At 37.4% G+C, this 15124-nt stretch overlaps 1 protein-coding gene across 1 annotated transcript in view; it reads right to left on the reverse strand.

Moving 5' to 3' along the window:
* Positions 1-364: 364 nt before the first annotated feature.
* LOC128860727 (beta-1-syntrophin) overlaps positions 365-15124 on the reverse strand; it is a 127949-nt gene continuing 113189 nt past the window's right edge. The window contains exons 8-10 of the mRNA XM_054098416.1: positions 6843-6951; positions 4609-4983; positions 365-2181 (exon numbers count right to left, since the gene is read on the reverse strand). Of these exons, the coding sequence (XP_053954391.1) occupies positions 2098-2181; positions 4609-4983; positions 6843-6951 (568 nt within the window). The 3' untranslated portion in view covers positions 365-2097. The remainder of the gene's footprint in view (positions 2182-4608; positions 4984-6842; positions 6952-15124) is intronic.

Consider the following 15124-nt stretch of genomic DNA (forward strand, 5'->3'; position numbering starts at 1 on the left):
AAATACGGCAATTTTGCTTATTGGCGAAGCCATTAAACCAAAAATGGGCCTCATCGCTGAAAAAATTCGGGAGATTCGGGCGCGATGAACACTTTTCACAGATTGTCGATTTTCGTAATACAATTAGTTAAACGATTTGTAAGATTGTTGAGGCGTAAGTCTTTCCACGATGATTCAATGATTACTGAAAAAAAGTATGTATTTAGTTTGACAGTAGTCATGCGTGATCGGCCAAAAAAGCCCTATTGGAAAAAGTAGCTCCTATCTGATTACCCTTTATTAGCGCTAATCGGAGGGTTGATGGAAATTAAATATTTCATAAATAATTTTATACTTCCCAGCCAAAATAAAACCACTTTTTTTCGTTTTACAATTTCATCCGCATCATAATAATTTATTATGTATGACACCACCGGTTCAAAGAGAGAGATATAATATTGCACAAAATGTCGTTTTTTCGTTCACCGTTTTTGTATAATATTGTATTGTATGCACTTTAAATACTATGTATTTCATCTTTTAATTACTTATTTTTGTTTATGCTCATTAGATAATTTTCCCACGTACATTGTTTGCTTATTCTCTGAATTCTTTCATAATTATCAACGCTACTTACATTTATTTATTATTCCTATTATTTCATCGAGTTTTTGTTTTACTCTTTCCTGTTTTCATTAACAAAAGAGTTTCTTTCTTTTGCGCCATGCCATTTCAATACGTGTTTCTGCTTTGTTTCTTTGCTGTTCAAGTGTGTGGCTGATATTTTTTAAACATGTTTTTCAATATAATTAGTTAGTATTTAAGTGGTAATTGATAAGATTTGTATATTTTTCATATGTATAGAGAAGCTTACAATTAGAGAAAAAAGTGTTCCACATTTTCGAAACTGTACTTTCATTGCTGCCAAAAACGAATTTATTTCATTTTGTTTTATCTTTTGAAATTTAAATTTTTTTCTTTCTAATTCTATTTATTTGGTTTTATCTGTGCGTACACTATGATAATTGTAATTAATATTATTAAACTTATGCATACAGATGCAGCTGACAGATATGTTTTTTAGCAGTAATTGTTGCTTTTTATAGTGTTGGTAAATGTAGTTTGTTTGCAGTTGTAAATTTAAATTTAATATTTTTTGTTTACCTCTAAAATATAATTATTATCGTCGGTTGTTTTGTTCGGTATGCATTCTGACTATACATGTAAATATGTATGTATGTACAAACGTGCAAACACTGTATTTAAACATTTGCAAATATGTTTGTTATTGTGGTAAATAACACGTGCTCTTGTTGTTGTTGGGAAAACAATTGGCTTTAGTTTGTGTTTGCATTTGTTAATTAAACATTTGTCCGAATATGCAATTTAATTGTATAGATTTGAAAAAGAGATATTTTTTACACATTGCAAGTGAATTTTTTTTTTGGGTTTTTTGTTTTTGTTTTTTTTTTACTTGTTTCTTTCATTTTACTTTTTGATTCGAATTTTTAATCACTTCCATGCATTTCTTGTGCGCTTTAATTCAAAATTCACAATTTTAGTCGGACTCATAATTTTTAAGTTGCGACTCTAAAACAGTACGCATTTCGCTGCTGCAGATAGTGAAGTAAAAAAGTAGTCTATGCAATTACCTTAAAGTACCATATATATGTGTGTGTATATATGTATGTATGTATTAATTGAGGACATGTTTAGTGCTGAAAATACAGTGATTTACTTATATTACCCCTCTTTCAACTTTTACAAGTATTTATAGGTTTTTTTATTTTATGATTTTGAAGACTAATTTGCGACCACTTCTAAAACAAGGAAGCACACACATCGCTTGCCGCATACGCAATACATAAGTACATAATTACTTATCGTTCCTACTCTGTATTGAAAATACTTTATAATTACATGCACAAGTACTAAATAAATTTGATATATTCCATTCACTCGTCACTGTTTGGTATGAAATTACAAAAATTGTTGCTACGAAATTTCTTCCCTCTTCTATTTGATTATGGATAAGTTGCCATTCAATTAAATTACATTTAACTTTAATTCAAGTATTTTTTCTCTACCTGACGGCTCAGCTTGAAGTTTCGCCTTCTCTTAGGTAATGGAATGCACCTTTGCTGAGAGGCAATTATGCACCACAAAAACGACCGGCTTGGGGCAGCATTCCATGTCGAGTTCCTATAATGATTGATTAAAAGAGAAAACAGAAAAAGATATTAAAAAAGGTCTTTAAAATGAAATGGGGCAAGTTCTAATAAAAGTTTTATAAAAGTTAATTTTATTAATTTGCCAGGTCTATTTCATTAACATTTCATTCATGATAGTCACATCAGAATCGGAAGTTATATTTTTAAGCTCATACAAGACTTTAATAACTTAGGCGTAGTACTCAGCATAAATAAGGATCCGTCCTTATCAATACAATACGCTATTCAGGCAGCTAACAGAGCATACTTTGGCCATATCAAATTTATGAAGTCTTTATTGATATCAAAGGATTGATGATATGATTGGGCTGATCGACTAATGAAAGTGCGCGAAGCAACAGGGGTCATAGGTGTGCCGACCGGAACGCCAATTAATATTTTACATTATAAGTTGGCGATGAAAAAATTGTCGGCGGCCGATGGGTGTCACGATTGCTCAAGGAGAACAACGAGCGGATGCGGATGTTAACTTCGAAGCAGTGTTTGGAGCAATTTAAGCAAAATCTGAGTTTGAAAGGAGAAGACAGTCCCATCGGTCGGAAAGTTGCTGGCGACGATTTTTTGGGATGCGAATGACGTTATCCTCATGGATCTTTTAGAAAAAGGAAGAACGATCACTGTACCATACTACAGTGAGTTATTGGACCACTTTCGCAAAAAATTGAAGGAGACACGGCCGCATTTGGCGAAAATAAGGAGCTGTTTCACCACGATAATGCGCCAGCCCAATCAGCCGGAGTTGTTGCTGCTAAACTGCATGAATTCCGTTACGAATTGCTGCCGCCCCACTCGTGTTCACTCCATGCGACTTTTTCTTGTTCCCTAACATGAAGAAGTTATCGCCGAGATAGAGGCGTATTTTGGAGAGCTCGACAAATCTTATTTTTTGAGGGGTTGAAAAAATGGGCGTCAATGGAAATTGACTGAATAAACTACACTCTCTGTAACTAGCCTTATCTGAAGAAGCTTGGCCTTATCTATACAAATTTGAAGTATGTCTTTTAACACACTTTTCTTTAATATTTCCGTTATAACACTTTTTTTAAATAAAGCTAGCGTCCGCGCTTTCTCTCATTCAACACTTCTTTCTCCACAAAACCATTGTGATAATTCACCTTCAAGTTCTACTCAAATATATTTAACCTTTGGAATTGTCATAAGCGAAACAAAAGACTGTTTACATATCGCCACGAAATATTTGTAGTGCAGCAATTAAATAGCTTCAAATTGTGTCAAGACTGTGACGCAATCGACAACAAAATGGTTTATTGAGTTAAGCCAGACAAAAAAGCGAAACGAAATGCAATGGAAATTTCTAGAAATAAAATAAAATAAATAATTACAGCTAAATATACATACAGATCATGGGTAAGTACTGTGCAGCAGCAAAAACTGAAGGCCAAGAAATGTAAGGTGCCAGTGGAAAGCAGTTTAATTACACCTGACATCGCGCGACAAAGTATGTAGCAGCAGCAGCAACACTTGCCACGTCCTTCATTCAGCTACTATTGACAGCAGAAGCAGCAGCAGGTGACGAAGCGCGAGGGGAGAGAAATTGGCGCAAGACAGACGAGAAACGAAGTGAAGGCTGGCTTAAAATTAATTGCAACGTTAGCAAAGGCGGCCTAATGGAGAGGCGCGTGAGGGGAAGAGGTGCGCAGCGGTGTGTCGAAGAAAAGAAGCCATTCATTGATTATGACATTGACGAGCACAAAGGTGGGCTATTGGGTGGGCGCAGCCAGGTCACTATGTCATATGCGGCAGCCAGTCAATAAGGCAGATGTGACAAAACACCATCGTCAACCTGCAGATTACCAACACCGCTGCTGAGTCTGTGTGTTGTTGGTGATGACAGTTGACAGCACTGCTTACACTTGGCTGGCGTCTGGGGGCACGGGGCGCGTTGTGTGAAATTTTAATTGAAAATTTAATGCGTTTCACTTTGTTAAGCAATGAATGGCGAAAGGCGTTAAATGGAAAAAGGAAATATTGTGGAAGTGAAGAGGATCCAAGAGGAGCGAAGTGCAGTCGGACTGGTGGCGCGGAATGTAAAATTAAGTCGAAGGAAACCGGAGCTAAATGGAATGAATATAATTTAATTTAATTAATTTCATTACCAGAAACTAAAAGAAAAGGCAAACGTTAAGGAAACGTGGAGTCATATTAAAAAAATAAAAAGTTATTAAATGGAAATGATACGATAAACTTAAATTTTAATAAAATCAAAAAAATATTTACAGGTAATTAAATTCACAACATAAAAATAAAATTTTCTCACCACTCACTAGATCTGCATTAGAAAATCTCAAACTTAGCTTATATTACAATATATAAAAGTGGCTTTATATTATACTATAAACTACAATTCAGAAAAGTAAATTTTTCTAGTTTTACTCACAATTTCGCCGTCATCGCCAAAATCCAAATACAACATTCGTATGCCATCATCCGCTGAACCCTTTAATTTGTCAAACGGAAATTGCCACAATTGAGTTTTGGTCTGATTGGGTGGCACAACCACCCCCGCCGCCGCATAGCCGCTGCAGTCATACAGGCAGAAGCCGCGATTCAAATGCACAACCAATTGACACTGTCTGCCCTGGTAGAGGCAGCGAAACAAGAATTCCCGCTGATAATTGACGGCGTTGTGGGAGCCCTGCACGAGGGCTCGTGCCCACGCGGCCATATCGCGATGCGTCTCCGAGCGCAGCCAGTAGACAAGAACGCCGCGGGTGGTACCACAGCGCACGCAGAAAACTGTCGTCTGTTGACCCTGCAAAATAATTATGAATTTTAATACAAATAAGCACTACAAATTTGAGCTCAGTAGCCAAACAAAAATGGATGCACTACTGCTTTGTAAATGATTAAAATTAAAGTGGGATAAATGTAAAGCTTTGGATTGTTTGCTATTAATTCGTAAATATTATTTAATGTTCATAAGTTTTATGTCATCTGCAGCTAAAGTTTTAATTAGCAAGACAAGTTCCAATTCGGCGAAGAAAAGAACAACAAAAGGACGCTCCCACGCCACTCGGTTAACCGCAACGACAATCTTTTACATTCGGCCAAGGATTGTTCCTTTCCTCATACATTCCACACATTTCATGCTAGTTCAACAACAACAACAATAAAAAAAGATATTCACAGATATTTCTAAAAAGTTCACGAGCCATTTTATGTTCCATTGATTAAGTACCAACGAAGGAGTATTCTTCTCAAGTGACGTTCGATCGAATTTTTGACGTCTCAACATTTCGAACTAACAGCTGATGCTGCTTAAGTACATCAGGCAGGTACAAGGTTAGGACCAATTTCACAGCCGGCATTAGGCTCGCCGTGGAATGTTGCTAGCAAGAAATGTTACTAGAAGAAACGTCAAATCTATGGGCATCGCCTCAAAAGCAATTGACAAATTTTGGTAAGAAAAGTGTTTTTAAACAAGTTAATGGACGTATATATAGACACAAAAAAAATTAGTTTTTCTTTCACTCTTTGCGAAAACAATTTGCTTAAAATGTCATGTTTTCGTAGTATTCGCACTCAAGCATTTCACTCCCAAACGAACTGTCAGCTTTCGCTAAATTTTAAATGAAATGCACATCTTAAATAGGTGTGAAAGAATATTACTGGTATGTTGCGCAGGGCTTCCACTGTTTGCTGTGAGGTATACAGGAAATTTCACGCATATTTCACGGCAATGCAATTTGTTTAGATTTTGACGACCATTTCATGTGAAGCGCAAACTTAGTGCTATGCTTTAACAAGAAAATACGTCGACAAAATATCTTGCAGCAAATACTTGGCTCTGTTAGCTGTTTCGATGCCGTTATTTTCTACAATTGCACTCCATTGATTTTGAATTTCTCGCGCAGTGGAAAATATACTTCAGTCTCATTAGAGCGGAAAAGTAAAGTTGACTAAAATATTGAAGCAGTTTACGGCTCCTCCTAAGAATACCCGAAGCTTGTTTATTTGTTTTATTGTAGTTTAGATGAATCGTATCGCGTCTGAGACTTGGGTCACCATGACCCATGAACCTACTCCTGACGAAAATGTTAGGGATCGAAGTAGGGGGTGCTTTAGGTTATACTTTCGGGACATTCACGCACAAATTCACCACTGCGCAGGAAAGTTTAATGTATTTTTAGGTAGTAAAACCTGCTCGAGTTTTCATGAAGAGGCTAAGTGTTCAGGGTTCTAGAAATTCGCATTGTATACACATGCAAATGCCAAGATTATTTTGTTGAAAAATTTTAATATGCAAATAAATGTATTTGGAAAGGAATGGAACATTAAATGCAGTTGTCTTCCCTTCTTGTGCCTTCAAGAAATATTGGGTTTTGGACAGGGCTTAGTGCATTGTGTTTTGTGAGCTTTTGTTTAGTTAGTGAAAAACATGGAACCACTTTTAATTAACGAAGACAATAGCGGAAAGTTTTCCTTTTTGCGGTCATCTCCTAAATCCGTTTCATTATATTTATGCACAGCGTATGCTTCTCGCTTAAATTTATCGCATCTGAGAGATCTACTCAAACACAGACCTCGCCCGCTCGCTCTACGTCGCCAAAGGAAAACAAAACTAAAACAATACACATGGCCGTCTGTGAGGGCATAAATTGCAACACTTACATTCAAAGATGAATTATTGCCAGCGCCAGCCAGTCTAGTCGTTGCCAATGCGAAGCTCTCCAACGGGCGTCCCCAGGCTTCCACTGACCAAGGAGCCGACTCGTAAATCCTGCAAAAAGAAAAAAAACCGTTACTTATCAAAAGCAAAAGCAATTAAAAAACAAAACAAAAGCAAGAACAAAAATAAGGGTATGGCATTACTTCAAAAGAAGTGTTAAATTGTTGGGCCCCTGAAATTGATCAGAACAAAACATTGTGCAGCGGGAGCGAAAAGGAAAGGCGTTGACTAAAATAAACAAAGAAGCGAGAGTTATGGATGTGTGCAGCGCGAAATAGCGTTACCCAATATGTACGCATGTCTGTATGTTCGGTGCAAGTGGTATACAAAATCGTGGACGAATGGAAGGGTTCGAACGCTAATGGGCTGCTGGCGTGGAAATTTGGTAGCAATTTGGAAAATCTGAGCAAAATTTGTAGCAAAAACAGTTTTAGTAGAAGATAAATGGACGCCGGCACAAAAGAATTGCAACACAAAAACAAAAACAAAACCGAAAACAACACTTACAAGGAAGTGCAAAACCACAAAGTGTTCCGGTGGATATGCAGGATGCACAAAGCCAAACAGCGCAAATACGCCCGCAAAAATATTTATACGTACGTGCATGTGAGTGTGTTAGTGTAGGCACACGAACGCGGATCATCGCAACACCAATAAACTTGTAGAATAGTTGAGCGCAAATAAAAAATAATATTTGTACAACGATGGCTTAGCAACTACCGCTACCAGAACTTCTTACAACGATTTTCATTGCCCAGCGTCTCTCTGCCCAAGGCGGCCGCACACTACTGCACCAGCATTCGTCCTTTCCCAGCGATTTTGGATAATGAAAAAAGCAAAAAGCTCAACACGAAGTGGCAACTAATTCAACGAAGCAGGCAGCGACATCCCTGCAGCAAAGTAAACTGGCTCCGTAATGAAACGCTTCTAGCGAGTTGGAAAACATGACTAGTTGCAACTCCAATCTTTGCCTGTGAAGCAATCGCGAATTAATCAGCTCTAAATCGGCTGACAAAATTTCATTTCGGATGTTTGTGGTGATTTCGAGGAGATTTCAGGGTTTAAATTTGGGACATATACCAATTTTTCTTTGCAGTTTTGTAGTTTGAATTTCCAGATTTCAGTCAGAATTATACAAAATAGCAATAAAACAAACAGATCACGAGAAAACCAAAAAAACGCATTTCATTACTTTCTGCTGCTCTGCCCAATGAACTCTTGTATATTATATTTTCTCAACACTCATATTTGGTAGCCACAAATTGGCTGCACTGTGCGCACTGTAATTGGTAACAGTGAAAAATAAGTAATTTGAAGTAAATATTTTTTTAAGTGGCCCCATTTTGGTCTCTTCACCAGTGAAACACTAACCACTCCCCATCTGTTCACATTTCTAGTTGTAGTTAAATAGTAATTCGTCTCACCACTTCGGTTTTCGTCACACTTGTATGCGCGCGTATACATATCTATATATATAAATGCACACATACAAGTGTGGCTTATGTGTGAGCTACCCGGACGTAAAATCTACGGCCAACAAAACTAAAACGGCACATGAAATGGCTGTAAGTAAAAACCAACAGCAATAGTTACGACAACAACAACAACGCAAAATATTGTTTCACTACAATGCAATGCAAAAAAGTAAAAGAAAGAAGAAGCATATTTTTCGTGCCGCGGGTTGTGAGAGGTTGGACCAAAGTGTGAATTATTGCTCGGGCGTAAATTGCGCGTGGCGATTCTTCAACATTGTTTGCTACATAACATTTGAAAACTGCCATGGCGGCCGGCTATGGCGCTGAGCGACAGTTGACCCAGACGAAACATGCGGCCTGAGACCTCAAGCTTGATTAATTCATTCATAAAAACCAAAGTTGTCGTAAATAAAATAATTTTACAATCGCAACTCCCTCAAGAAAGATTTTTTTGAAAACCATTTTTAACTCCAGACGTGTTTAGCAATAATGTGCTGCCATATCCGCCATTGCATGAGACAATTTCCACACCACTGGCGCATAGTCGCTGAGTCTTGTTTTTGTTTGCGAAAGTTGCTCTATACATATATATTTTTTTGGCATTTGCCGTTTGTTTGGAAAGTTTGTGGCTTTTCGCTATTCACTTTATTTATTTAATTGCAAGTTTGTTCGTTTGTTTGTTTGTTTGTTTTCTTTTAATTCAATTTGTTTCGGTTGGTTTTCACTTTGATTTATTTATGTAATTGTATTGCGAATTTGTAAAAAATTTTGTTTGCTTTATTTTTTGCAACATCCGCATTCATGGAAATACTTGAAATTACTAACTCAAATTGCAGTTTTTAGTTTTTTTAGAGTAGAAAGAACTGAAAAATTTGCACACCAAAAGGAATGCCGACAACAACCAAAAGAATTTTTAATGCATGCGAAGGCAGAAGACTAAGCTAACTACAGTTACGCTTTTGAGAGAAAATTCTCCTGAAAATTTATTAATATTGAACTTTTTATAATCAAAAGATAAAGTTAAATAAAAGTCATACCAATTTAAGCAGTTTTTTTTTTGCCAAGAGACTTCGAAATTATAAGGGTAATCTTAAAGTTGGACTAAGCAACTGAAATAGAGAATAACTTCTCAAGTTTGTCACCAGGCCTTTGAACAATATTTCTTCAAACCTTTAGGGTTTATTATTTTAAAATTAATTTAAAAATTTATTACATACTGCATTGGTACAATTTCGCCATTCTATCGCCTAGGCCTGGCTTGCATGAGCAACTACTTACATGTGTCAGAATAGTGTAACTGTGTTCACTGAGTGGTTGTTGAAAGGCTAATGTCATTCTTATGGTGAAATATATAAATGTTTCAGGCAGATGCACGGTACGCCGGAGCAATGTCATCGGGTTCTTAAAACCATAATTGGGTATTTTGAGGAGAAAAAGTATACTTAAAAAAAGTATTCTTCTGGCCCTCAGAAGTGTTATATAAAGTGAAAAAGATACGACCCACTCCTCTCTACCTCTTCCTGCGATCCTCTTTCCTGAAAATGGCAAAAATGTCGACAAAAGCACAGAAATACTCGAAGTTGAGCATCGCATTTTAGTAGTCGTAGCATCGCACAGGAGCTACAGATCAGTCATAAAACAGTTTTAAACCATTTGTCCAAAAACTCTACGAGAAAATATCGAATTTTTTTCCCCCCAAACTAATATGAGGCAGAGGCATTTTTGTTATTATTAGGAAGAATCTTTCGATATTTACGAGAAAAAGGCCGGAGTTCCACAAGGCACTGCTGATATGCCAATACTAGAAAATAATAACTTACGAGGGGTGCGTTTTATATGTCGAGATTAGAGAACAAAAACAAATTTTAATCATCGAAAATCACTTTATTGTTTTTCAAAATATTCTCCATGAAGATCTATACACTTTTGCATGCGTTTGAACCAATTGTCGAAGCACTTTTGCCACTCTTCAGGTGTCGAAAAACGTTGACCTCTCAGTTTGTTTTTTACGTACGGGAATAAAAAGAAGTCATTCGGTGCCAAGTCAGAACTATACGGCGGATGACCCATTAATTCGAAGTTTTGGGTGCTCAAAAATGCAGTTGTTTGAGCCGATGTGTGAGAACTCGCATTGTCCTGATCCGTCTTTGGCGATTGGTTTTGCTAATTTCTTGGAAGACAACTGGCAAACAATTGGTTGTGTACCACTCAGAATTTACTGTTCTGCATTCTTCCGTACCAGGTTGCGACATATCCAGTTTTTCCGAAAAAACAGGAGACCATTTGCTTGGAAGTGCTTCGTGCGCGAACAACTTTTGTTGGATTTGGCTCATCTTGAAATACCCATACAGTCGACTGTAGTTTACTTTCGGGCTCATACGCGTAAATCCACGATTCATCACTTGTCACGATGTCATAGACGTGTTTCGAAGCCCCGCGATCGTATTTTTGAGCATTTCCTTCGGCCAATCGACACGAGCCTTTTTTTGAGCGATTGACAAATTGTGTGGGATCCAACGCGAACAAATTTTTTTGACAGTCAAATGCTTATGCAATATTGAATGTATGCTAGTCCCACTATTGCCTAAGATTGTCTCATTCTCACGATAGATCACATGACGATCTTGCAATATCAGTTCGCGCACAGCATCAATGGTTTTTGGAACAACAACTGATTTTGGACGACCTTCACGAAATTCGTCTTGGAGTGAACTATGACCACGATTGAATTCACCATACCATCGATAAACACTGGTCCTTGATGGAGCTTCATCGCCAAAAAATGAATTAAGTTCATCCATGCAATGTTGCTGAGTTAATCAACGTCGAAAGTTGTAAAAAATAATCACACGAAAATGTTCACGATTTAATTCCATTTTTGGGCCGAGATGAATCTTTTAAGTTACTGTAAACAACAAATAGCGCTGGTATTTCAAAACGTTCTGAGTACGTAAAAGCCAAAAAATGTCAAACTTTGCGATACAGCTGTCAGTTGCCAGATTGCAACACCAGCGTTGCCAAATCCCGACATGTAAAAGGCACCCCTCGTATCAGTTGGGGTTGGACTTATCCAACCCCGCCACAAATCTAAAGTAATGTTAAAACCTGCTTCGTCTACCATTCGGAAGAGCGCAGATACGAATCTTCGTACATGAAACACCAAATAAAAAAAAGTTTTTCTAACAGCGGTCGCCCCTCGGCGGCCATAGAAATCTGTTCTTTCAAATCATTTTTTTTTTTTTTTTTTTTGTTTATTTGTTCTCAATGCAGGAAATATTAAAAACACTGTTGAAGGACTGATAAGTCATTCCACAAAGAAATTTGAATATTTTTCTGAGGAAATAAAAAATCTCAATTTTGAATTTATAATACTCACTTTTTTTAGATCCGATTTACGTAAAATGGAAAACTTGTTTAAAGTTTTTTTAAGTCATCAGAGCTTTAAAACTAATTGATTCATTACCTCTGATTCATTACCTTACCATGAGAACTTCAATACAGAGGGAAAAATTCTGACACATACCTATGAACAAATTGGCAGGTGGTCCAATACCCTTTGACTCTTCCGCTTTCATAATGGACATATCGAATTCTTGAAACCTTTCATTCCATTTTGCCAACCGGAATCATTGCATGTACATTACGGAGCTCTAAAAATCGTTCACTTGTTTAATTAAATTTAAGCGCTCATTACCTTGGAAATTTTTACGAAAATTTAGAAAAGTTTAAGCGATAGTTTTTTAGTTTTTCATTAAAAGAGAGCATTGCACAATAATCGAATATCAATACAATTAAGCATTCACAATAAATGCGAAATCTCAAATTAGAAAATGGCAAGCACAAATTTCCGTTTGCAATTTTGCAATTTGCCAGAATATTCGAAATTTCCGTATCTGACTTGATCATCTGCTCTATGCGAATTCATTTCATTTCGGTTTGCTAATTTCCTGCAAATGCCAAATGCCATCCTTAGGCTACTAGCTGCTTGCTCCAATTGCCACAGCGGTCAGCAATCAGCATGCGAAAGTTCTGTGAAAGATCTGTGCCACTGCCCTCCCAACCACCACACAAAGCTCACTTTCTTTTGGCTTTGTGGCACGGACAAATGCACAGGTTTGCAATAAACTGCATTTAATATGAATCTTTACTACTGTTGGTATTACTTTTAAGCTGCAGCATCAAGTGTATGCTCATGGCAAATACCTCACTTCATTCTCGGATATTTGTATTTGTATATTTAATGTAGCGCCGACAGCTTCCACGTATTCAAATAATAAACTACACAATAAAGCTTAACATACATATATCGCTTTGGCTGAATTTGGAATTCTCGAAAAACTTTCATAAAAAGTTTCAGATAAAAGTCCGCCAGTAACTCCATCGAACACGCAATGGAGCTCTCCGAACCATTCCAAGCGAGATTTTAAACGGTTTCAATATCGTTCCGGTGATTTAGGTAAGCTCGTGCAATCTTTAAAGCCCAAAAGTTCTCTGGAGTGCCCTAAATTGGTAGGTTGGTAGGGCCACATTAGGCTTTCTGACAAGATAGCAATCTTCCGCTCACGGTAATTGCGCCTGATATTGAACTGCATGTTTTTGCCTAAAAGTCTGTATTTTCTCATGGCTTCAGAGTTCCTTAAGCTCAGTCAAAATACACCAATTCGTCACCCTCCCCTCTGGATATGAATGAGAAGAGATGTTAGTTCCTAAAGGACTTCCACGGACGCTGTCGGAAAGATTCGATATCTCCTTTATGCTACCATGTGATTGCCTTTTCATCTTAGTGAGCTCCTTGAAGGGTTCCTGTTGATTACCTCCTTTTATCCCAATGTTTATTACTGCATTCAGTTTTCTTGATTAGTTTCGAGTTGACAATCGCCATGCAGATCCATCTCAAAGGTGGAATAAAACTTGTCTAATTAATTTGTGGTCAATTGCGAAAGCAGGGAGCCCAAATTTCGGCTATACTTGTAATATAATATTGCTAGACCTTAGCACTTCCTTCTTCTCAAATATTTCCACACACATATTTATGTTCATAGGTATGTGTGTGTACACCCGAATATCTAGTCCTTTTGCACTGCATCCTGCATCCTTTTGCCTGTAGCGAGGCTATCACTTTTATGAACAGTTTCGGAAATAATTTGCGGAAATTGTGTTGCGGAGTGCTTGACGTTTTCTCTGTCATCCATTGTTCGTCCACTCTCTTCTCGCCTTGCCACTTCATCCGCACCTGGATGGTGCTGCATTTCGTTACTATGGTTGTTGTTATTATTCTTATGTCTCGTTGCAAGCAATATTGTTATATTGCAATGATTGCGCACGAGACGAAAACAGAAACATTCAATAAAAATATTTGTAGTAGAGAGTCACAGAAGATATCTACTTCGCACAAAGCAGAAATTTGCAGGAAAATGCAATCTTGACCATGGTAGACGATTCGACCGGGTGTAAGATGGAGACAGCACGCATGCATTTCCCCTCTGTGCACCTCAGCTAAATCTGCTATTGGTCTATTGTCCGGCTGATTTGTTGTTGGCCTTGCGCAACGCTTCGCTTTTCCTTCCTCCAGCTTCGAATGCAAACACAGGACGTTAAGAAAACTACATCCTGCCTGAATGCCGGAAGAAGATTTTCCCTTACGTCAATGGAATAGACTGTCGTGATTGTTGCTTTTGATTGCACAACAACGTTCTTATATGCTTGTGTATGTATGTATGTGTATGTCTGTAAAGCGTTGCATTGAAGTTATTCAAAATTTGTAATAAATTTGCGAATGTCAAAATTGCTTTTTACTATCAACTCCGGCACGTTGGCTTAAAGCGTTTTATCCCACCTTGCATTTGAAATTATGAATATTTAATTACATTTTTTCTTCCATTTTTCATACTTCATTTTTCATTCACTTTACTTTACTCTACGCACCGAAGAGCCTCGTTATATCTCAATCCAATTAAAATGTATTGTACCACTTAAGTCCCACCAGTAACGTTATTCTGCCGTTGTGACCCGACTTACACATTCAAGCTTCAAGCTCTTTCTTCCCACAAACATGCCATACTACAGATCTGCACCTCTTTCATAGCCATTTGACCATCCACTGTACCAACATATGTACGAACTGCTGGACTCTGCTGCCCGCCAAAAGTGAGAAGGAACAAAGCTACTATACAAAAAAGGGTTACCAAGTCGTTTGTCATTGATTGATGATGTAATATTGCGAAATGTTGCCACAAAGTATAAATGAGAAGAGAAAAAAATAAATAAATGAGAAACACAATTTCAAACAATAATAAATGGGCTCTTTGAAAGAAAGGAGCGACGTGCATTCATTGGGTTTCGAGGAAGAACAAAAGCGAGATTGGGAGCGCTTTAAAAAATATGTACAGTAATAGCAACAACAATAAACATTAATGTCCGGCAAATCGTTTGTGATTAACTACGTACAATGAAACCGGACTACGAAGCTTTGGGGTAGTCTCGGGAGCCAACGAAATAGATTTACATAACTCCAAACAGCAAGGAGTAGTAAGAGGAACATTTATTCGCTAAAAAAAGAGTGACAATTGCGATCGAAAGCGACTGGAGTATTTTTTTACTTAGTCGCACCAAAAACATACACGAAAGTAAAAGTACAATTCAATAAATGAGTTTTCAACTAGAAAAACATGTTTTGGTATTTAAGTCATGTAAACTACCGCGCTGTTAGTTCTGCCTTTTCCAAACTGGGACCGATGACAAAACGAAAC

The sequence above is a fragment of the Anastrepha ludens genome, chromosome 4 (genome assembly GCF_028408465.1).
Source record: "Anastrepha ludens isolate Willacy chromosome 4, idAnaLude1.1, whole genome shotgun sequence".
Lineage (NCBI taxonomy): Eukaryota > Metazoa > Arthropoda > Insecta > Diptera > Tephritidae > Anastrepha > Anastrepha ludens.